General features: G+C 33.1%; 1 protein-coding gene across 1 annotated transcript; it reads left to right on the top strand.

Annotated features, from left to right (window-relative positions):
• The first annotated feature begins 17,379 nt into the window (after nt 1–17,379).
• On the top strand, nt 17,380–19,433 carry LOC140990839 (myb-related protein 306-like). Its single transcript, XM_073460661.1, has 3 exons — nt 17,380–17,804; nt 18,058–18,187; nt 18,433–19,433. The coding sequence occupies exons 1-3, from the start codon at nt 17,672–17,674 to the stop codon at nt 19,193–19,195; spliced, it is 1,026 nt and encodes a 341-aa protein (XP_073316762.1). The 5' UTR covers nt 17,380–17,671; the 3' UTR covers nt 19,196–19,433.
• The last annotated feature ends 6,486 nt before the right edge of the window (nt 19,434–25,919 follow it).

The following is a 25,919-nucleotide window of genomic DNA, read 5'->3' as shown; positions in this document are numbered from 1 at the left end:
AAGAATCATCCACTCGAGTTGGTCATTGGTAACCCAACCACACCTCTTAGAACTAGAGGACAAATGATAAATGAATTTATGCATGTTACTTTTATTTCTCAAAATGAACCTAAGAATATAGATAAAGCTTTATGATATTCAAATTGGATAGATGCAATGTAAAAAGAACTCAACTAGTTTGAGAGAAACATAGTATAACTCCTAGTTCCTTGATCGTCTAATCAACATATCATTAAAACTAGACTTGTGTTCAAAAATAAACTAGATGAGAATGAATCTGTTGTGAGGAATAAATCTAGAATTGACGCTCAAGGATATAGAAATGAATAAAGTATAGATTTTGATGAATCATTTGCTCATGTAGCAAGATTTGAGGCCGTAAGAATATTCCTTGTATTTGCTGGTTATAAGTACTTTAAATTTTATCCAATGGATGTTAAATATTTTTCCTAAACGGATTGCTGAATGAAGAAGTATATGTTAAATAACCAACTGGCTTTGTTAGTCATATTAATTACGATTATGTGTATACAATAGCATTCGACAACTCCAAAACCAAAATACTCAGGGATGACGACTTCAATGGGAAACAATATCACATTCTCGGTACCGACCGACTCAAAATGAAGAATCAAGGCACCAACATGAATGTTGAATTATCATTCAAATAACGCAAGTTAAAAATCACATGGATTCATAGCTTGATTATCTTCAAACTACTCTTGGTAGCCAGCTGTAGCAAAATTCTTGAGTTTATTTACTGTGATGATGCCAAAAAAAAAGCAGAAAGGGCTACATATGAAGAAGACAAAAGGTCCGAGGAGAAGAGAAGACACGAAGAAGATGCCAAAAGGAAGCGAGGTGCTGGAATCAGTGGCAACGACTCAAGTTTTTGCACATAATTTTCCTTTTTTATTTTTGTAGGCTTAATACTTTTTAATTTTTTTCTTGCACTTGTAACAATTTTATTTCATTTACTCAATGAAATACATTTTCTAATATTGTCTCTGATACTTAATTTTTTTTTCAATGTAGAAATTGTACTTCATTTTTCAGTTATATTTTATCATAACAAAAAATGGATAAATTGTTAGTTCGACAAATTCCCTTAGTGTTGTTAATGACAAAACCATCATTGAGTTGTTTAAGGTCCAACTATTGTTCTTATGTACTTACAGGTTTCTAGCTGTTGGACAATTGAAGTTGCTCAAGTTGCAGACATTATATCAGACCATCACTTAGATATGCTTCTAATCGGACCGCTCTATCAAAGAAGTGTTCAACTCTAAACGCGATCCAGCCAGTAAGACTTTAGCAAAACAAGATGTATACAATAAAATCGAGTTGTTCAATGCTATCAGATAAAGTATTATACACGTTATTCTACAACTCCTGATTGAAATGAATGTTTTCTAAAATATCAAAAGCCGATCAATTTTTCAGAAGCTAAATATATAAAGCCGTAAAAAGCAAAGAATCATTAAATGGACATTTAATGTAGTGTACGATGAAGGAAAGTTAACAATGTCAATATGTCAGAAGAAAGTACAGATGATTGTTGAAAAGTTTTTCGATTGTTGAAAGACTTTGCGTATTAATTTGGTGATTAAGAACTCCAAGTTATCAATAAGATTCTAGCATTTACAATCTGCAATATACAAAATATCGAGCATACTTATTATTTCAAATATCAGACCACTCGCCTAGCACACTCTTATTCGTTCATATCACATCATCGAGGTTCAACTTGTGCTACTCTACCAATTCTGGATGTTCAAAGCTACGTATTGGAAAGTTTGTTGCTTCTGGTAAATCGAAGGTCTTAAACAACCAGAGTTTGTTGTGTTAAATTATCACTAAGAGTTTCGATTTAGGCAATGATAAGTCCTAATAAAAATGTGTTTGTAAAAGTTTATATCAATCAAAATCTTTTAATGAATTCTTTTCTAAGTGAAAAATGAGTGATATAGGAGTTAATTTATGTGAGACTTTTTAAATATTATTTATTATTTATTACGTTAAAAATCATTTGGTTGGTTGTGAAGAAGCTCTTCATTTGATTTGACCAAGACTTCAACTTTGGCCTTTTTCGCTTTGAAAAGAAACACCAAATAAGCAGTCATAAAAATAATTTTTATCTAGATCAGAAAAATAATAATAGTAATTTTTAAGAGCAAAATTAGTCAAATACGTCAAACTTATGTAATATAGTACAAAAAATGTCTAGATTTTGTTTTTAAAAAGAAAAAGAATATATGTAACCGAAATAATTGTTTTATTTTTTAAGATAAATTGATTTAATATTTCTAAATTAAATTAGAGGATAACTAATAATCTCACGGTTAAGACACACAGCCACACACAAATTTATTTATATACAGTAGAATATGTCATTTTCTTTTTCATTCAATTGATATATATATTTATTATTATTATATATATATTATATATTTAAATGGATATTATGATTTTATAATTATTATGACGAGCCAACTAGAATATGATATCAGCTACAAGCCTACAATGGATTTATTAACATGTTTTCTAACATGCATTATAACAAGGCCTCTTCGGAAAAATACGAATGGTTGAAATTGTATTAAAGGATTTTGTTTTGAGAAATAAATTTGAAAACTACTTAAATGATTAAGGATTTGAAATTTCTTTGTTTGCTTGAAAAAAATAACTTAAAATTGAAGTATAGAAATTTGAAAATTGCCAAAATAATTTCGAGTGCACTTAGACACACACACACACACACACACACACACACACACACACACTAGTAGACTGTGGCACATACGATGCATATGTTCTGCAAACAAATTAGATATGAAATAGTTTTTTGTAATTTTAAAATGAAAGTTATTATTTTATGAAATTGATCAAATGGTAGGATATAAAATAAATATAAAGAAAAATGTACCAACATTAGTTAGTAAAAGAGGTGGGTAGGTTAAAAAAAACTATGGCAACAAAAAATAATATAAAGATAGAGCGAATGCCTCCAAAATTTAGGGAAAATTAGAACTTTCGTGTTTTATATTTGTTTCTTTGTAATTTTTAACTTTGATATTGTCAAAATTAGTTTTTGTCTTATAACTTTTAATTTTTGAAAATTTTAGTCATTTTTAATTAAGAATGCTGATATAATGCTGTCTACATGAACGTCATGTTAGTGTTAAGTCAACAGTCACATGAACGTCATGTTAGAAAAGACAAAAACTACGAAAAAAATTTACAAAAATAACATACTAAAACTGAAATTTGACAACATGCATCGTCAAAAATTGCAAAGAGACGGATTAACAAGACGCAAAATGTAAATTTTTCTAAAATTTATTATTAAGTCAGTATGAAGCCAACTTCTTTATGAAGTTGTTCTAATATAAAACTAAACTACTAAACATGAACTTGAACAAAGAAAACAACAATACATTTATGTATATGATATATATGTGTATAACCGTTTATGTATACATATCACCAGAGCAGTACCAGTGTTCGACGAGGCCTGAAACAAAAATTTAAAAATGAATTTTCTTGTTGCTATAAATAATGCTAAAATTCAGTTAAAAAATAATAAATACAATAAAAAATACAAAAATACACAAGAAATAATATATTACATAAAAAAAAAGTCAATAAATATTTGAAATATTTACATAAATAATAATCGTCTAACTAGTTTAGAGGAAAAAATATATCAAATTTGTATAATCCAGTTTAGGATTATTTCTTTGTCAATCAACAACATAGATAGCTCATTTAGTTTATTATTATTAATCAAAGATAAATGTTTATTAACTTCAACTTCGATAAGCTTCTTTCTGTTGATGCAAGTATTACTAGGATGATTAACAAAATCTTATAAGCAATACAAGTATTTGAAAATAAATAATTCATTTTTGCCAAACACTGTAGCTTCTTAAAAAATTATTGCAGCTATGTACAATACTTCATCAAGCTAGTTAAAGACTAACTCATTAACTTCTTCAAACTCAACAAATGCCCCCAAAGTCTCTTGATATTATTTAAATTGTTCAAATCGAATTTGAAGAAAAGATCGAGTCTGATCAATTATAAACAAAAAATATTCATATTACTCTTATTGTATTTAATATTGGGCAAAATAATTATTTAAATAGGTCATCAACTCAAAATATATAAGTTGGATCCCCTCGCCTTGAGGCGTTGGCCTCGCCTCATAAAAGGTCCGGCCTTACATATCACCATCTAACACTATTCAAATAATTGGTACATGGAATCTAATTAATTTCACGTGGATTTAGAATTTAAATTTAATCATTTCACACGAATATAAGAAGCAGCAGATTCTGGCAGAACAAAGGCAGTGCCATGATCTGATTGAGGAGCGAATCCAACGGGCTGAAGCACAAGTCCAACAACTGCGAAACATGGTCGAACCCCTCAGTGATGAGAAAGCCACCTTGCGCCTAGACTTCTCTAGAACCGCAATGTAAGGTTTAAAATACGATAACGTAATCCAACTGCATGCAAATTTAGGAAAAATGAAAAATACCTAATTAAATTATTTTAATTGAATTTATTGAATATGGTAGTCATGTTTACATGTTTAAAATAGAGTTTTATATTAGAATGCATAAAACTGTGTTTTAAATGTTATTTGAGATGCAATCGAGGAATGAGTCATATTTAAACCAGTAATCGATTTTTGACGGAAATAGGGACTCGACTAATATTTTCGAAAACCATCCTAAAAGAAATATTTTAACTACACATTCTAGGGGGTCTAATAGACCTATTATACTAATTTTATTGGGCCTAGCTTGCTACACAATTATTTATATAAAAATCAAGGCTTCTAAAACCCTAATTCTCACACAAAACACACGCACACTCAAACAAAAAGCACTAGGACTATTAGGGCAGCAGCCATACATGAACACACACAAATTTCGAAGGATTTTCACGTGATTTTGAAGGGAATTCAGCAAGGTCTTCTCTCCGCCAATGTTCCTCACATCGCAAATTGTTTTTCGTGCTAAAATACACAAAGGCACACCTTAATCTTTTTTCAATCATCGTTCATACCATATTATATGTTTTGATACATATTTGCAAGAAAAAATGATACACTTCTTATATTTTTGTTTTTATGGCACAACATGAACAAAACTAGAGTTTACATATTTTAAAACTCTTGCTTATGATGCACAAAGGGGCTGCCATGGTAGGGTTACTAGAAAGGATGTTTTTCCATATGTTTAAGGGTCCTTAGGTGTACGTTTAAAGGCTGGACAGGAGAGGGCAAGAGGATGAACGAAAATTGAGTTTTTATGGGCTAGGATTTCGGCTAGGGCTTCCTAGAGGGGCACGGCTCTTAGCTATTGTAGGGTCATGTCCAGGAGACCTAAGGGGATAGTAGGATGGTCCTAGGGTGGTTTCATGAGGGTTGTTTCAAAGGCAAAGGGCTGTGGCGTGAGGCTAGGCTGAAAGGGTATAGCTCGTTGGGTCTGGTACAGTAGCTCGTCTAGGGCTCGTTCATGGTCCTAGGAAGGTCGCGTAGGGGCTGGTCTTGTTGGTTAAGGGTTGAGGCCGATAAGCGCAAGGTTATGAGGCTAGGGTTTCAAAACTAAAGGCAGAAAATTCAGTGGCTGTTCTAGGCTTGTTAAGCTTGGTCCAGCAACATCCCTAGGGTTCGATCTAGGTCCTAGGATGGTCGGCTAGCGACTGGTTGGGTCGGCCATGGGCTAGGGTCGAAGGAGTTAGTGGTTGATCCAAGCTAGAGTTCGAACATGGGCAATAAAAATTTCAGTAGGATTCCTAGGCTTGATCAAGGGTCCTAAATGGTTTGATTTGGTTTTTATAGGGTATAGTTAGGTGTTAATAATCTATGGTTCAAGTTTGGTAATATTTGGTTAAGTTTCGAGTCGATTTAGGTTAAAACCGAGACATACGATTAAGCTTTAAAACTAATTGGGAAATTAATCGAGGAGCTTAAGTTTACATCCAAGAAATATTTATTGGTTTATTTTAAGGTGTTATGTTAAGTTTGGATGGATTTGGCTTGTCGTTTTAAGGTCCAAGGGTAAATTGGGAAAGTTAGGGCGTCAAGGGCAAAACGGTCATTTTACACATAAAAAGTGTTAGACGTCGTGTAATGACCTGAAGTATGTGATGAATGTTAAAATATTTATTTTAAATATTTATGGAATTTTATGATTAAATGTTAATGCTAAAAGACGTGTTGCATACTTGGTTTAAAAGAAAAATGATATATATATGCATGAATTTTTATAAGTGATGAAAATAATGAAAGGTTGAAGAAGGTGACATGATTGTGACATAAAAAGATATGATTGGGGATATCGTGAGGGAAAAGGCCCCAAAAGAAGTCCGTTTACTGGAGAAGGCCCTAGAGGGAGCCCGACGATTGTATTTCCATCGAAAGGATATGATGATATGTAAGACCAAAGCTCAGTTGACGGGTAAGAGTGTCGCTGATGCATGTCCCCGTCGCCTGGTACCATGGTTATACGTAGATGGATCCATCGACCTACAACTGAAACGAAGTCACAATTAAGTATCTGAATTCAATAAAAAGGAAAACATATACGTATATGATGAATGAAAAATGTTTATGATGAAAGAAAAAATGTTTAAAGCTTATGCATATTCATGAAAAGCTATTTTTAGTAAAAATATTTTTAATGATGCATGTGATTGTATATGTACTACTTGTTATCATGATTAAATTTGCTGAATCATTAGACTCACTAGGTGTAATAGATGCATGTGAGAATGATGTTGATGAAGGACTTGATGGTTGAATTAGCTGGAATGAAGGTTCACATAACCCGAAGATCGTCACTAGTTTTCCGCTATTATGCTTATGATTTAAGTTTACTTTAAAGATTTTATGACTTATGATGCTTTTGAGAGATTTTTGAAAGATTAAGATGTTTTTGCTTTATTTTGAAAAATACTAGTTTTAGGTTTAGGGTAACGGTTTACGATTTCATGTTTTGAATTACGTTCTTTTGAATTTTAAATAATAGGTTGGTTGATATTTTAATAGTAAAAATATTTATACATATATGTATAGTATTTCGGCTGAAGGGGTATGTTGGAAAAAAAAAGATTTATAGAATATTTTAAAGAAAAACGAGTATTGGACGTTTAATGTAAGAATAAGAAGAAGATCCAGAGAGGAAAAGAGCCCGAGAAAGAACCTGAAGAATTAGAGATAGCTCGCCCTTCGAGGCATTAGGCAAGGGAGAAATATTAAATTAGATTTCCTTCGCTATTTTAGCTTAACATAGCCATTAAATTTCATGTTCTTTCCTTTAGTTGATTACTATGTTGTTAGTGTGGTTTCTTTCCATTTAACTATGTTCACTTTTGAAATCAATAAAATATATTTTTTTATCTAATGATTTCAAACTATTCAGCATCATTTATGATTTCTGCCATTACTAGACGTGCAACGAATTCGTAGAAACTTGTGCCTTTGTAGGAAATGGCAGGTGCCATCCTAATCAACAAAATTCCTTCTTACATATTATTTGATTTAAGTGGCAATCATTCTTTCATATCTTAGAAATTCATTAAGTTATTTGAACATGAAACAATTAGTGATCCATTTCGAATAGCGACACCCAAGAGAAAGAATAAAACACACAAGCTACATCGAGGCCATAATGTCGGTATCAACGAACAAACGACCAGTTTTGTTTTATATTCGAGATGCAAATCAAGAAAAAATCGTCTACCAAGACAAAGCCAAGGAACGAAGATCCTTCTAATACACTACAACAAAAAATTTAAACAACAACGGATAAAAATCCGCTGTCGTAGTAATTAAAAACTGTTGTAATTGACTGTGTTGTTGAAAGTGCGTTCAACGACAAAGAATTTTATCCGTTGTCGTAGCTATCATTTGTGACGGTTTTTGAAAAATCGTCGTTAATTAGCGGCGTTTTATGATATACCGTCGCTAAAATTAGCGACGGGTTTTGTTTAAGCCATCGCTAATTAGCGACAGTTTTTCATGAAGCCGTCGCTAAGTAGCGACGGTTTAGAAAAAACCGTCACTAATTTTTTTTTGTAAAATAAAAAAATTACTTTTATACTTTAATAAATCTAAAAAAAAGACTTACAATCTGACTATGCTAACAATATTCATGATCTTAACTAATACTTAAAAATTTACAAAAAATTGAAGCGAAAAAACTTACTCTAAATCGAAACTCAAATCGTCTAAGAGATAAATAATTTATGTGTTGTGAAGTGGAGGAAAATTGACTAAAAACGCGGATATTTATAGACAATTTGCGACGGTTTCTGGTTTTGATTAAACCGTCACTAAAATAAACAATCGTTGCTCTTAAGCAAAAATCGTCGCTATTGTTTAATAAATCGTACCATCGTCGGTTTTTTATTAAACCGTCGCTTATTTAAAAATTGCGATGGTTGTATTAAAACCGTCGCTTTTAAGCAAAACCGTCGCTAATTTAAAAATTACGAAGGTTTTAATAAAACTGTCGCTAAATTTAGCGACGGTTTTGCTAAAACGTCGCTAAATTTAGCGACGGTTTTGCTAACCGTTGTTGTTTGTCCAAAAAACACGTTAATCGACAACGATTTTCTAAAACGTTGTCTTTGACCCCAAAAAAACACTCAAAGACAACGGTTTTCTAAAATCGTTGTTTTTGACTCCCAAAAAATGCTAAAAGTTGTCTTTTGCTAAAAAAAAAAAACGCTAAAAGACAATGGTTTTCATTAAAACCGTTGTTAAAAGAAAAAAGACAACGATTTTATAACGGTTTTTAACAAAAATCGTAGTCTTTTTGAGTGTTGTTAAACCCATATTTCTTGTAGTGATTGATTCCTAGTCTGGGAAAGCCTTGAAGTGCGGCGAAGAAATTTACCTAGATATGATAAACAAAGTAAAATGAGAAACTTGAGTTAGACTGGAAAAAGTTCTAGTATTACGAGAATTCCCTGATGCCTCCCCCCAAAAATTGCTTGGGTAATCAATTATCAAGAAATAGAACTTGTGATATGAAACTGATAGGGCATGACTTGCAAATATTTGGAGGACATTCCAGCAAGCTTTGTTGTCTCGGGCCTCCAAGTTTGATGGGTTTTGAAGATGAAGCATCAAGAATATTTAAGTGATTAAAAGAGTTCAATGAAGCATTTCATGGTGACGTGTCGAGTGACAAAGCATGCGAGTGAAAATTGACCCGAGAGGACAGCAGTTTCCGCACCTGCGCAACATGAATATTCAATCTCACACATGGAAGAAAATTTTAGCGACCTGGGACAGAACCCGGCATGCACCAGTGCACCTATATGACGCACCCGCGCTCCCTTCGCTGGCCAAGAGTCGTCCGAACAGAAGTTTGTGTGCACTAGCATTATTTCAGCGCGCACCTATGCGTTGCGACACAGAATTTAGAAAGAAGACCCTAGATTGCGAGATTTACATGAATTATTGTGTTTCTTTTTATATAAACAATGTTGTAAACACAATTAGGCTTTTTAATTATTCAATTTTTGATATAACATTGAAGAGTCTTTTCTCTTTTAAAAGCTTTGACTTTGTATAAACATTTGTGTGTTTCTCAAATCAAATTTATCAAAGTTCCATAATTTTGTGGCATTTGTCGATTGTTATTCTCTTGAGTTGTGAAATACGAGTTCTTTGAAAGTTTTCTTGACATAAGTTGTTATTTGTGTTATTTGTTACTAAACCACGTGATCTAAGGGCGGATACATGTTACTTGTTTTCAAATATTAAAGATTAGGGGTTAAAAATCGTTTTGTTCATTGAATTGAGGGCGCGAATGAGTCTAGTTCGTGTTTGATTTTTAGGAGTAACCAGATTCGCATCATTTGGTATGAGAGCTATGACTTGTTCTGATTAATCGTTTGATAATCAGAGCGAGGTTTGAAACAAGTAAGTTATATGTTTATCTATCAATTTTTTCTTTGTCTATTTTACGTTCTTCGTTTTCTTGTTTTGCAATATTTTTATATAAATATTTTATTCCTGTGTTCGTGAATTTTGTGATTATCGAACCCTCTTGAGTCATTATTCGTTGTTCTTTTGTACAAGTTTCCTTGTTATTATCGTGCAGTTAGTTAAAAAAAGAGGTTTTCGATCAAACAAAATTTAGAAGTCGATAATTTTTTGCTATTTTTTGGTATTTAAATTGTTGTTCTTGTCTCTATTGAGATTCATATCCAAGTGCTTGAACAGAAACAAAAAAAACATTCTTCAAATTTCTTTTTTTAAGCGGTCCAATTGAGTTAATTTTCAAGTGTCATGAAGTTTGAACTTGTGAGTTAGATGCACGCAAGCTACAAAGCCTGGAGTGTACCCTATGAGAGAACTCTAAAATGGAGTGAAATACTTGAGTGTGAACGTTTCTTTCTTGGAGGAACGTGTGAGGTATTTGTAATAATGAAAAAAAAAAAGAGAAAGTTGAGTGATTTTCGTTGGAGTGGCTAGTGAGGATTTGTGGTGAGGAAAATTTATTCTTTATTGTTTTGTACTAGCATTTCTTGCAGGTCCACATGTCTTACGATAGACAAATTCAAACAATGTTTGGAGAGTTGAATAGAATGTTGGAGAAGGAGTTTAAGCCTTTACATGTAAAGTATAGGCGATGCGAAGAAGAGGAGTTGTGTGATAGACAAAATGATGAGAATAGACGAGGCAGGAGAGTCGAAGAGGTTATAACATTGTACTTGAAACAAGATGATGATAGGCGATGTGGTGAGAGTCATAGACATAGAAGTTAGGGAGAGTATAGAAGGAGTGGTATAAAGATGACAATGCCATCTTTCCGTGTGGGAGACGATCAGAAAGAGTATTTTGATTGAAAGGAGAGGATGTAGTGTGTTTTTGAGAGCCGGATTATATGGAAGCTATGAAGGTAAAACGAGCTTGTAGGGAGTTTACCGACTATGCTAATACTTAGTGGGATAAAATAGTTTTGGGTAAAAGAAGATGTGGATATGACCCTATCGTCACGTGGGATGAGATGAAAAGGGTGATGGGGAAACGATTTGTTCCTAATCACTATGGTATGAGAATTGGTAGGAGAGATGAACGTGACTTGTATGAGACTTCTTTGGCATCCACCTGGTGGTCCAACGTGGATGAGGAGATCATGGCTAGACCAATTATTGATTCAAGGTTGGAGGCTACCGAATATGAATATCTAGATACATCTAACAATTCAATTTCTCATACTTGTGATATTATATATTGTTAGTGTTAGAGATAGGACAAGACATTAGCTAATGTCCAAATAAGACGGTGACGGTAATGGATTCTCAAGTGAGACTTGAATCAAAAATTGTAGAGTTTGAATATGAAGTTGATGTAGTTTATGATGAAAGTCATCCTTTTCTTGGTGAGTCGATTGTTGTTGAACAATATACTGAGGAGAATGAATTAGTAGATGATGGGGAAGTTCCAATTATGTCAACTACGGATGAGGAGAGTAGACAAAGTGAGATTTTGTTGCATACACGTATGGATTAACATAATTTTTCATTTGCTCAATTGACTCCAAAAAAAATCTTGAGGAACAATTGAAATTTATTGAAATGAGTGGAAAAAAATGTGAAATGACCGAAAGAAAGAGTAATAAAAAGAGTAAGGTAGTCATAAAAAGAAAAAAAAGATGAAAAATATGAGATGAAAGAAAAAGAAAAATAGGCATAAGAAAAAAAAGAAGAAAGTAAATTGATGGCCCAAAAGTGTGAGAATGAGAGATAATTGATTTTGTATAAGCCCCTTAAAGTACCTTTGTACAAAGAAGTTTATTCACAATCTGATGATATAATCGGTTTAATCCCGAGCGTTTTTATTTCTACCTTGCAGTATTTTGAAGGTGTTGTGACGAGAAGACAATCAAGTCTCGTTGATAGAAGAATCATGGGTTGAGCAGCATGGATTCAAGGGCAATCAAGGTGATGTAAGAGTAGTTGTCAACACAATGACTATGAAGTATGACTTGCTTCCTTACTTTAATTATTTGATGTGTTGTTTTCCAGAATTTAGGGAAGATGTTGCAAATGTGGTAGTTAAGAGACCATATTTTAGTTTGAATATTTTCTATAATTTTATGGATTCGAGAGTAGTAAGAGATTGAACGTACATATTATGATTTTTGATTCCTCACAAGGTGCCGAATTGGTGGGATTTGATGACTACAATGTGGTGTATGCATTATAATTAAAATTCAGTGACATGTCAAAAGGATGCACTCATAGTATATATAACATGTCCTATTTGCATGATTTATATTTGTTTGTTGATGGTTTTGAGAGATGCATGGTTGGCTATGAGAATGTCTATGTTTATGATGAATATCTGTTTGAAGAGAATAAATTTTCATTCTATATTCATTGTATATGTTACGTGATTGTGAGACACATTGTTGTGGGTTGATCATTGATATAATGCATGAATATATGTGTTGGTTGTATATAAAGAGGTATGTTAAGTGATATAGTGACTGATGCATTGCATATGGGGAGATGATATCTAGGCTTGATTCTTATGTATTGCATGAAATAATTCTTCTTCCTAGTGAGCTATGGACGTACAATTGTATGAATGTTATTTTGATGTTAACTAGATCTAAGAAGATAGAAACTTAATTTTTATGATGCTCAATGATATTTTATTGATATTATTTGGTGTCATTTGTTATTAATAATGTGCTGTAATAGATGAAAATGTGGTAAAGGCAACCATGGAGTTAAGATTTCTAGGGCAGCTGGAGCGAGCAGATGATAGCGATAAGTATAGCGGTAATATAATTTTTTGGGTTACTAACTTGCTTCATTTTTTTATAGGTAGCAAAGATTCGATGACAAATATTTTTGAATAAGGGGAGTATGATATGAATATTATCGAGCATGACGTGCCAATATTTGGAGGGAATTTCAATAAGCTTTGTTGTCTCGGGTGTCCAAGGTTGATGGAGATTGAAAATGAAACATCAAGCATAGTTGAGCGATTAAAAGAGTTCAATGAAGCATTTCATGGAGACGTGTAAATCGACCAAACATGCGAGTGCAAATTGACCCGAGAGGACAACAGCTGGCGCGCACCCGCACAAAATGAACGTGCACCCTCGCGCTCGGAAGAAAAGTTGAGCGTCCCAGGACAGAACCCAGTGGTCACCAGTGTGCACATATGGAGCACTCACGCGCCCTCCGCTAGCCAAGAGTCGTCCGAACAGAAGCTCGTGCGCGCCTCGTTAAGTCTAATGATATTACTAAGAATTTGTAAGTTTGAAAACTATCATTCAGACAAGAAAAACAAGGTAGTTGATGTTTTTAAGTCAAAAAAAATATGGGTAAGATGAGCCTAGTCTCACTCTCCCCACAACATGCCTTCGATAAAGAGTTAAACAAAACCAAATTATTGGTCATGATAAGAAATTACGGTTTCTATATGAAAAAATAGAGAAAATTTGGGAATTAATATTCATTATCATGATAGATTGAAATTTTAATCTTTTAGGCTATTATTATTTTTGGTTTGACAATATTGAGTTATAATTTGATTTTTGAGAGTTTTATGTTATTACAAGCATCTGAATATAAAAATAATAATTGAGAACCAGTATTTACATAGATTGACATGATTGAGATATAGTTTAAATCGAAAGTTTTTATTACTGTCGAACTTTCACATAAAAAATTATTTCTACTATTTTCTCAAGCTATGATTTGTAAGATACATAATTGTTGGGTTACGGTAAGTTGTAGATTTAGTTATTTTGTTCAATAGACAATGTTAGAATTTTGATGTAACAAACATAAATGATAATAAGAAAATAAGGGGTTACAAGTAAAAATTCAAAGTATTAATAACTCAACAGTTATTTATTAAAATGTATAATAAGAACATTGAGGTATGATTTAGGAATTTTAACATGAGTTCTAACCACACCAAGCCAGAACCTACTTGGGAATGAGAAGATGATACGCAAGTAATATCCCCACCTTTTCGAAGAGTAAGCTAATTATTAACGCAAGTTTTGAGGACAAAACTTCCAATAAGGAGGGGATGTAAAACTCGCAAATTTTCAAACTTGGTTTTTTAAATACTCAATATCGTATTGGATAAGTTTTCAAGTTTGTAAGGAATTTTGTCCAAGAATTCGAAACTTCAACAAAGATAAATACATAAATTTTGAATTTGGTGTACATTTGTCAAGATGTATATTTCGAGATAAAAGATGTACAAGATAAGCCAATTTTAGTCATTTATCAACAACCAAAAATAAAATTTAAATCTTCGGATCATGATCTATCTCGATCTTTTTACAAAATTTAAAGATGGAGATAATATATTTATCTAGATGTTCACTTCACGTATAAATACACATCAGTGTCATTCTAAAAAATTTGAACCTCTCAAGGACCTTAAATTTGAGAATAACATCCTCAGGGTTATGTAGCATTTTTGGAGATTTTTCAAGGTAATTAAAGTTCTGCCCAAGTTTCGGAAAATTATTTCTATTTCTCCAATGATCATAATCTAATCTCCACCGTTCTGAATATAAAAAACTATGTTCTAAACATCATATCCAAATCCAGCCACATCCAACGGTTCGTTTTTTGTATATATATAGCCTCCGCAAGAAAAGTGCTCAAATTCTATGCAAGAATAACATACATACTGCTTTTCGTCCATAAACTGGTCCCAACGAATTCCAAACCTAATCTTCACCGTTTACTGGCTTGTGAATGTACTGTACAATTTAAGCTCGATATAATGGTTTAATAAATCGCAAACGATTATGCAAGGTGACTGATTTTCTGTAGACAATTTCCAGCTTTTTTCTTCATCGTTTTTCAATCAATCAGTTTTCGAAAGTTTTGTTTGAGCATGATTTCTTTGTTTACGACATATGTTCTTTCATGATTTGTCAAATTTTATGTTCAAACTCTGTTAGAATTCGATTGGATATGTGAAAGGATTTCTGAACTATGGCCCATATACGGTGGGGTTAAACCGTTGTATGGTCTAACTCCTTAGATGATTAACATTTAGGAGACTGTTATCAGTAAACCACGGCAAGAAGATGAATTTCTGTGCCTAGTAAGATTTATGTCATGACATCAAGTGTATGAAGTACGATGATGCTTTATGATTATAATATGTTATGTCAACATTTCAAATATATATGTTGTTATGTCTCGAACGGTCTCTACTTGCTGAATATTTCACAAAATACTTACCCTTTCCTTCACCTCATATATGGACGAAGAACAAGTTGAAGAAGAGGAACAATAGTATTTTTTGGGATGATGATGAATCTTTGATTAATCAAAACCAATCTTTTCTTTTTGTTATTTGAATAAAGTTATAAAATGCTTCAACAGTCATTTTTGTTTTATTCACCATTATTTTGGAGATTTAAGTCGTAAGGACAATACAATTTTATGATATTTATGTAATAGAATGGTTTGGTTTATATTATAGTACGGAACTTGTTGTTTTATGATTTTCTGATTGTTGAACAAGGCCGGATATCTCACGCTTCAATCTCGGGATGTGGCAATCACGTTATACCGATTGCTAAAAAAGTGGTCAAATGGTAGCAATAAGTTACTATTAGCCATTATTAAGTTGTTAAATTTTAGGGAAAATAAAAAATTGGTCATATAAGCTGGTCCGACTCTATTAATTCTCATAATATAATCTGTCACATTTAAGTTTTAATGTAATAACTTAGTTTCTTTCAAGATTTTAATTATTTTTTGTCGGAGTGCAAACATGACACTAGATATTACTAATTTAGCATTGATCATTAATGATGTGGTGTGCAAACATGTTCAGTTTCATGTCAACAGTACTTCGGACAAAAAGAAATAAATAATTTATTGCATTAATATTAATATCTGACCAATTAGAGGAATAAAATCAAAACCAAGCCAATATATCGAACTAATTTTCCTATTTTCAAAAAAAAAAAAAAAATTTCTTTTAGATTGGGGAGTTCAAATTATTCTGCAATTCATGTGCAAGATTACATTTTCTGACATGTAACTTCGGTAATTTACTGATTTATCTACGCAAGTTTTTAAGGGTAATTTGTAGTCAAGTCAATATTATGAGAATTGATATTATGATATTGAAATTGCTGATATGATATCAGACATTTCTAACATATGTAATGCAACGTCAACATTCTGATGAAGAAGAATTAAAAATGAAAGCAAGAAAAAATGTATACTAATATTACAACTTGAAATCTTACCAGACCAAAAAGAAAAGTTTTGCCCATAATAAAATCGAATTGATGGTATCAAAATTCTGTAATATGTATTCCTCAAAAAGGGAAAAAGAATCTCTAATTAACATGTAGAACAACATTTAGTGGGGAGCGGTGATCATACTTTACGAACTATCACTTGAATGAATGGCTTAAATCTTTTATGAACAGGGATGTATAGTAATATATCAGTCGCCTGACGGGATTATCTTGGAGCATAATCGGCCGATCGAGTGCTTGAATCTAGCTTGTGTCGTGGCCAAAGGAGTTGTTAATAGCTGAAATCGATAGTTAGGGCTTTTCCAATGCTGCACCAAAATAACACCATTTTGGTGCAGCCAAGAGGAAGGCCTCTGCGCCCAATTGCCGCAGAGGTTTTCATTTTTTTAAATTTTTTATTACAAATAGTTATATTAAAAACTATAAATATTATTTAAATTTATTAATAATAAAATATTGATTATATAATATAAACATTATTCATAATTAAAAATATATTAAATAAAATATAATAATTAATAAATGTAAAATAAAAAGAATATTTCGAGAATATTCTTTTTGTGATAAGATTTGAATTAAATGAGTTGGAGATGGATGTTGTATTTGGTATAGAAATCGCATTATTTTAATATAAAATTTGCATAAAATAGATTTTGTGGTTGAAGATGACCTTAGCGGTATAGGACAAATTCTATGCTACACTGCGTGTATATTGATTGTCTTTGAATTGGTGTTAGACCCACATATTTAACCGTGGATATGTATAAAAAAAAATCGAAGATAATGAACAATATCCCAATGAGAGATATATATAAGGCAATTCTTGGCCGGATCCGCCTCCGGACTGATTAGCCCAAGTCACTCCTCTTCCAATAATGGAATATATGTCTCCAAGTCCAAGAAGCCATGCTTTCATATGGTCATGACAATTTTTAAATAATTTTTTAAAATTATTAAAACCAAAAAAATAATCGTGTATCACGCTGTGATAAAAAAGAACTTAAAAAAAAATTTAAATAAAAAAAGGTGCAAGCAAATTGCTGACTTTTGCAAGAAAATGAATTTAATGCTCTTAGACTCTTTCATCATGGATGATGAGATAGCCCTTTTACCTCTTCGTCTCTTAAGTCAGCCTAAACAAACACCATATATCCTACAGACAAATCCCACCCCTTCAGTTAGACTCATGTCTCTGGATTCCTCTATATTCTGATCTCATAATTCAAAAAAAATAAATGAAAGAAACAACCATCACAGAATTAAGAAACCCTTCGTTTTCTTGAAAAAATCTGAGTGTGTTTTTTGTTCTGAATCCTTTATTGATCTTTGTTGAATCAAAGAGATCATACAGATTGAGTGAGAGTAGTATGGGGAGGCCACCTTGTTGTTTCAAAATTGGCGTGAAGAAAGGGCCCTGGACTCCTGAAGAAGACATCATTTTAGTTTCTTATATTCAAGAACATGGCCCTGGAAATTGGAGAGCTGTTCCCACCAATACAGGTAATAATAATGAAGAGTGTTATGTTTTTTTTGGAGAAGAATTTGATGCTATTTTGATTCTTTTTTTTTGGCTCTTAAATGAGTTTTTTCTTTTCTTGTTTTAGGTTCGGTGGAATTATTAAAGCTGTGTAATAAATATTCTCAGCTGCATCACCTACTTCTTGAATATTTACTGACTTAAGTTTGGATATTCATCAGTTGGAAATGTTTAAGTTTGGATTTTAGTATTGAAAATACTCTTTTCTTCTTTCAGGCTTGCTCAGATGCAGCAAGAGTTGCCGGCTCAGGTGGACGAATTACCTCCGGCCGGGCATCAAACGTGGCAACTTCACCGAACATGAAGAAAAGACGATCGTTCATCTTCAAGCCCTTCTTGGCAATCGGTGAGTTCATGGATAATTTCTGCATGTTAGCTAAGTTTGGTGGAGATTCAGTAAAGATCTGCACATCTTTCTTTAGGGTTTTAGGTCTGATAAACAAAATCCTACTACCTAAAATGAAGGTTCTTGGGTTTTTTGTACTATATCTACATACCTAGTTATCTAGATTAGCTTTTTTTGCAATTAAAGTACTTATATATATATATATAGTAAGAAATTTATATTAAAGTGTGACTTTTTTGTTGTAGGTGGGCTGCCATAGCTTCATACCTTCCCCTGAGAACTGACAATGACATCAAGAATTATTGGAACACTCACTTAAGGAAGAAACTAGGAAAGATTCAAGGAGAAGATAAAAATGGGGAAAGTGACAAAAATGGGAAGTCATCGAGTTCTCATTCGATCACGAAGGGCCAGTGGGAGAGGAGGCTTCAAACAGACATTCACATGGCTAAACAAGCCTTGTGTGAGGCTCTCTCACTCGATAAATCCGGCACCAATTCGTCCACTGGTTTGAATCTCTTCCCTAAGCCTCTGTCCATCGATAGATCGGATTCGAATTCATCGATTGACTCGAAGCTTTTCGAAAACTCTCCCCAAGCCTATGAACAGCCGATCCAAACATCCACATATGCATCAAGCACCGAGAACATAGCGCGTTGGCTCAAAGATTGGATGAAGAAATCCCCGAAGTCCACATCTGAGAGTACTTCCTTTAACAACCCCTCAATGGGGTCTAGTTTCAGCCCGAGTGAAGGGACTTTCATCAGCTTGAACTCTGCGAATTCCGATGTTTCGCAATCGATTTCAGTGGAGGATGAAGCCAAGTTCAAGACCGCTAACTTCACTCCTGAAACTGTGGTGATCAGAGATCAGGTTAGGCCCAACTTGGAGAATCAAATGCCCTTTAGTTTACTGGAGAAATGGCTCCTAGATGATGCAGCTGCACAAGGCCAGGATGGGGACTTCATGGACATAGCGGCCTTTAGGGAAGCTGCTGATTTGTTCTGAAGATAATTCTTGTTCCTTCAGAACAATTCAGCAGTTTTTTGATGTGGGCTTTTAGGACTTTCGCATGTTCTATACATACATATATAGATATACATACATATATAGATATATATATAAATGTATGACATATGTCCTAAATCCAAATTAGTTAAATACATCTGATGAAAATATGTCATTCATCTAAATATATATATATGTGTAATACAAACTTAAGCCATAGTTTTAATCCGTAGCATTATGTGTTGGGACAGAAGAAAAGTGTAAATTACCTGCAGTTTAGAGTCTAGTCGGATCATGTGTATTGGATAGGGATAAGCTCCCCTTTCTGAGCTTCTGGGAGATAAGTGTATGTACTTTGTGCATCATCTGGTGTACATTTCTGAGAAACATGGAATTGGGTTCGACTTCTAAGGCTTTTGAAGTTACTAACTTAGCATTTGTGAAAATTTTTTGTTAGAATTATGTTAGGATTATATTTCATACTAACTTTTGAGCTCAAAATTCCATGATATGTACCAAGTGATCGTAAGTTTGACGTAAAGAATACACACACTGATTAGAGTATTTAGACTTGAAACATCGAGAAAATTGTAATTTTGATTCGGTTTATTTATTTATTTTGCAATTTTGGTATTCATATTATCATTTTTCAACGCTACGCTGATGTGACACCCACATGACGTTTACGTGTGTAGTGTCACATTAATATTTCGATAAAAATTTATCAAAAATTGAAACATATATGACTAAAATCTAATTTTGACAACAAAAAATATCAAAATTGCAAAGAAGGTAATATAAAAGACCAAACGTGCAATTTTTCTTAAAACAAAAGTTCCTGATAATTGGCTTCTAAGATTATATTATTGTTCCTTTAGTTGGTAACATAACTTGGTTTTAGTGCAATCAATTGTTTTATTTTTACATTTAGTATGATTCTTTTCCGGAATTCTCATTTCATCTGAACATGTCAGTAATGTCTAATGTCATGCCATTATTTTATCGAAAAATTGGACAAAATGTGCAAAAATGCCAATTTAATGAAATAAGTCACTTAGAGAACCAAAACTATAGCTAGAGCTTCTGCCAATTTACCAGATGATTATTAGAATCTTACAAAAATGGCAATAAATATATATTTTTAACTATAAGGTCGGTAACAATTGTAGATATTGAAGTTTATTTATTAAAATTTCATTATTTCATGGTAATTTTGTGCACGCTACAAATCTGCCTTGTTATTCCTCTGTATTTATTTTGTTGAATCGTGCATATTACATATTGGATTATAACAAAATATTTTCAATATTGCCAAGATAGACAGAGATTAAATGTGCGAAAAAATTGAATGACATCATACATGTTGTGTATTTGCATACAGGTATGCTAACATTGAACTTGGTAAAATGAAACTTCACCTTCAAATAGCGTAGATTTATTTCAAAAATTTTCCTGAATAACGTGCCACCTTTCTTCTATATATTGTTTTAAACTTAGAATTAAAGTTTTTCAAGAGCAATTTTTAATTTATTATGAGCCCAAACGATGAACGTATAGGAACACCTTCTTTGGATTTGCCCAATAGCACAACGTTGGGGAAAATATCATTTATATCGATATTGATAAGATCCTTTTCTCTTAAACAATTATTACAACATTCAAATTGTTGCAATATAATTATAATACACATGGTAGAAAATCATTTTTCTTTGATGTTCGAATTTACTTTTACATGAGATTTAGGCTATAGCATGTGTTCTTAATCTTGTCCCATATCTTTAATTTGGGAATGGATGTGCCCCAGTAGTAGCATACCTGGAAGCCAACTCAAGTGGTATCCCAACCCGTTTTGCCCAGAACGAAAGGATTCAAGCTCGTTTTTTATCTCGCCGTCCTCCTCAACTGTTACGTGCGAGCTCTTGCTCGATCCCTAGCCTTCTCTTTCGTTGATTCCTTGTTCCTCCCAATCATACCCTAGGGCTCGATTGAAGGTATTTCTAAATGAATTTATGCATTTGAGTTCGATTTTTGGTTCAGTGGTTAATATATGTTTTATTATTGGTTGTATGTGAATCGTTGAGTCGATTGGAGGTATCGATTGGGTTGTCAAAAATTATTTGGGATTATTTTTGAATTTTCAGATTATATATTGAATTATTGGGTGATATTTTAGTCGGATAAATTGATATTGGGATGTTTCGATGCCTTAGAAATATTATACGTGAAATTCAAAAATTTAGTAGCTATGTTCGAAAATTTCAGCTTGTGCAAGATTCGGGAATTTTAATTATTACCATTGTATAATTCGAGTTTTGTAGTTGTGATGCCTCTTTTATTTTTATATCGTGGTTGTTTTTTTATGTCACAACAAGTTATCTAGAGGATGTAGCGTGTCTGATGGACCGCTGGGTAACGGTGCCTAGTAGGTGAGTTTTCTTTGAGAGATATTTATGTATATTGAGTCATTTGTCGGGAAGATGCCCCATTCTGTACGAGGCCTTAATGGATTGATTTTTGGATTTTTTTTATTTGGAGTGATCGTGCTTCGCCCGATATGCATGCGATCTTTGTTTAGTTTGTTGAACTAGACTCTATTTTCAAGTATATAAATGTTGTTTGTATTATTTTGATTTTTCGGTATGTCCTATTTATAGAGAAGTTGTGCCGAAATTTCTGTAGGTTCAGATGAATTTTCTACTTGTTTTCGTTGTTCACACTATTAATCCTGATTTTTTGGTAATTAAATGAAAATTAAGAGCATGAGCTCTCATTGTTTGATATGAAAATGTAACTAGTATATGCTCGAATCAGAGTTTAAGAAACTCAAGTATAAACACAAATAAAATGATTGCATATGTTATTGACTACTTGCTCTTATTTGAAGTATTTACTACTTAGCTTAATTAGAGTTGGTAGTTAAGTAAGTTTTGACACTTAAAGTTAATAGATAGATTTCCTAGTAGATTAAGTTTCTACTTTATTTACTCTTTTTTTGTGCTTATTAAGTTATTTCTGCATGTGGATTAATTCATTGTCTTGTTGAATGACACCTAGAGTAAGAGGGAGAAAGGGGAAAGAGGTTGTCATTCGGAAGCCCAAAATGTTTGAGAAGTTTATGGCATTATCAGGGGTAGATGTTGTCGCCCTAAAGGAGGTTCAACTCGTAATGTGAAGATCGAGGTAGAGGTGGAACATGAACCATCAACCCGTCCGGATAAGCATGTAGCCTGAATGCGGAAAATAATAATGAGGTTCAACGATTGACTCAAAGAATGAGAGAAATGGAGTTAGTGGCTACTCAATTCCAAGATATGTGTCGTCCAAAGTTCTTTGGCAATGAAGGTGGTGAAAAGACAACAATGTGGTTGAAGAGCATTAACTACTTATTTAATATGGTCGAGTACACTATAGATTTGACAATGAAGTTAGTTGTATACCATCTCACAGATCAAGCATAGCTTTGGTGGGTAGCCACAGAAGAAAAACTCAGTGAATCTAGTCAGATGATTATTTGGGAGGTTTTTTGTACTCACTTTATCCAAGAATACTCGCACCATCGTATTATTCCGCTAAGAAGCCATGTTCAATCAGTTGGTTCAGGAAATATATCAATAGAGGAGTATACCTCCCAATTTTATGATCTTCTAGCTTATATAACTCACGCGTCTGATAGTGATCGTTCTAAGCTGTTATGTTTTATGTCAGGGTTAAACTTGAAGATACATACTTTGGTTATGACTAGAGCACTCACTATTTATGTTGAAGTAGTGGAGAAAGCAAAGATTATTGAGACAAGTTTGATTTAGGGAGGACCCCAATTAGTCTCATCTTTTGTTCCTTAGTGATTAGGGAGTAACATACTAATGCTAGTGAGCGTACTCCCTACCATCCTCTGCACTCATATCTGTCATAGAAGAAACATAAATTTAAAGTAAAAAGTAAGTGGTTTAAGAAGAAGTCTCACTCTATTTCCTCCAATTCAGGCAGTAATCGTGGAGAAGGTTAAGATGGGTTTCTAGTGTGGTGTAACATGACTGATGTGATGGTAGACATTTCAGCGCACAATATACATGAGTTCAAGGAGACTTGTAGTATTTGTGGACAGTCAGGAACTATGCCAGAGTGTGTCCAAATATTAAGAGACATCAGTTTCAGTCACTACAGTTCGGTCAAGTTCCCCGAGGACCAACGTTTAGGACATATGCTCCGTCACAATATGTTCAGGAGTCTAGCTATCAACCCCCTAGAGGTACCACTCAGTAGCACTTTCTAGGGCCACATCAGGCTTGAGTGCACTCTTTGACTCAAGACCAATCCCATGAGGCATGCGATCATTGTAGGTATATGCTTTATTTTTAATCATCATGCATGCATATTGATAGACACATGATCGTATCATTCATTTTTATCTATTGCATTTGCTGATGAGCATTAGATTGTTATTACTCAATTGTTGGATATTATGTTTGTGTCAACCTCTATCAGTGTTTGTTTGTTGTCTCATGAGATAGTTCTGAATTGTGTGATTAGATTCGATGATAACCAATATAATCAAATTATCTATGTCTAAATTTGATTGTATTTTGGGAATGGATACATTGACGAATTATCGAGCCACCATTGATTGTTTTCATTTAGTTGTCAGATTCAAGCTGTATTATGGCAGTGAATGGAACTTTTACGGTAGTGATTCGCAGTCACACATTCCATTAATGTTAGCGATGAAAATTTTTAGAATGTTGTCAACATGAAATTAAGGATTCAGGATTTATTAAATTGATGCGACACATGAAGAAGGATTGAAAGTTTCAAATATTCATGTTTTTAAAGATTTCTCCGATGTATTTCCCATTGAAATTCCGAGATTTCAGCCTCAAAGTGAAATAGATTTCAGCATCGAGTTGATGTCAAGGAAAATCTTATTTCCATAGCACCGTATCTTTTTACTCCAGTATATTTGAAGAAAATCAAGGAATAATTGCAGGACTTACTGGAGAAAGGTTATACCAGACCAAATATGTCATCTCAGAGAGCTCTAGTATTGTTTTTAAAGAAGAAAGACAAAACAATGAGAATGTGCATCAATTATCGATAGTTGAACAAAACTACTGTGAAAAATAAGTATCATCTACCACACATTGATGAATAGTTTGATCAGTTACATGGTACGATAGTGTATTCCTAGATCAATCTTCATTATGGATATCATCAGCTTATTTTCTGAGAGGAAGATTTTCCTAAGGAAACATTTGGACATGTTATGAGTAGTATGAGCTCCTAGTCATGCCTTTTGGATTAAATGATGATCTATCGATTTTAATGGATTTAATTAACCATGTAGTCCGAGAATTCATAGGCAGATTTGTTAACGCTTTTATTGGTGACATTTTGATTTATTCAAAAGCAAAGAAGGATAATAGATAACATTTGAAACTAGTCATCCAAACACTCAGTGTAGCTCATATGCCAAATTTTCTAAGTGTGAATTTCGGCTAAATAGAGTAATAATTTTTTGTCATTTTATTTCAGCACAAAGAGTTTCAGTGGATCTCTATAAAACTGAAGCTATTATTAGCTAGCTTTTTCTTCAGGCTCAATTGGATTTTTTGTATGTATAGATGCTTCTCTGAATGAACAGGGCTGTGTTTGATGCATGATGGAAGAGTGATTGTGTATGTATTTTTTCAATTGAAGCCACATGAGGCTCGATATCAAGTTCACAATCTAAAGTTGGTTGTTATTTTGTTTGCGTTAAAGATATGACGTCATTATATGTACTGTAAACAATTTGTGATTTATTATGATCACAAAAGTCAAATTATATTTTCACACAGTCTGACTTGAACACGAGACAACATCGATGGATTGAGTTCCTTAAGGATTTTGATTGTGAGATGTAATATCACTACAACAAAAATGACTTTTCGCAGCGCATCATCAACAGTGTGCATTAAAAGCACGCTGTGAATAGTACTTTTAACGGCGTGCAGTAAAAGCACGCTGCGGAAAGTAATATCCGCAGCGTGCATTTATGTGTGCTGTAAATATTATATACTTTCCGCAGCGTGCAATAATGTGCGCTGTTAATATTCTATGCATTCACGGCGTGCAGTAAAAGCACGCCGTTGAAATGGGTGAATTTTTAAATTAGCGACGGTTTAACGTTGCGACGGTTTTAACTACCGTCGCTATATTTAGAGACGGTATAAAATAACCCGTCGCCGATTTAAAATCGACGACAGTTTAATAAATAACCGTCGCTTTTAGCGACGGTTTTTATTGAACTGTCGCTAATAGTTGTAAATCGACGACAGTTATGTTTAAACCGTCGCTAATAGCGACAGTTTAATGCAAAACTGTCGCTAATTATCGCAAATTGTCTATAAATATCCGATTTCCGTTCCACGTTCACATCACTTTACAACACTTAAACTTTTTTCTAATATACGTTTTTAATTTTGGTTTTAGTACATTTTTTTTAAAATTTTTGGTTAATATTTTAAGTGTTAGTTAAGAGATGATAGTTTTAATGGAATTTTTTTTAAAATTTATTAAATTATAAAAGTAAATTTTTTTTTATTTTTACGCAAAAATTTAGCGACGGTTGTATGAACTGTCGCTAAATGTAGCGACAGTTTTGTAACCGTCGCTAAATTTAAACACCGTCGTTCCCTTAGCGACGGAGTAGTAACCGTTGCTAAATTAGCGACGGTATTTTTTGTAT

This window comes from Primulina huaijiensis, chromosome 13 (genome assembly GCF_012295235.1).
Source record: "Primulina huaijiensis isolate GDHJ02 chromosome 13, ASM1229523v2, whole genome shotgun sequence".
NCBI lineage: Eukaryota > Viridiplantae > Streptophyta > Magnoliopsida > Lamiales > Gesneriaceae > Primulina > Primulina huaijiensis.
Note: the sequence above shows the minus strand (reverse complement) of the source record. Positions and strands in the feature narration are given on the sequence as shown.

Excerpts from the sequence above, each read along its gene's own strand:
- LOC140990839 (XM_073460661.1), top strand. The coding sequence starts at position 17,672 with ATGGGGAGGCCACCTTGTTGTTTCAAAATTGGCGTGAAGAAAGGGCCC. Across the intron at positions 17,805-18,057 it reads AGCTGTTCCCACCAATACAG|GCTTGCTCAGATGCAGCAAG; the intron begins GTAATAATAATG and ends TTCTTCTTTCAG. Across the intron at positions 18,188-18,432 it reads CAAGCCCTTCTTGGCAATCG|GTGGGCTGCCATAGCTTCAT; the intron begins GTGAGTTCATGG and ends TTTTTGTTGTAG.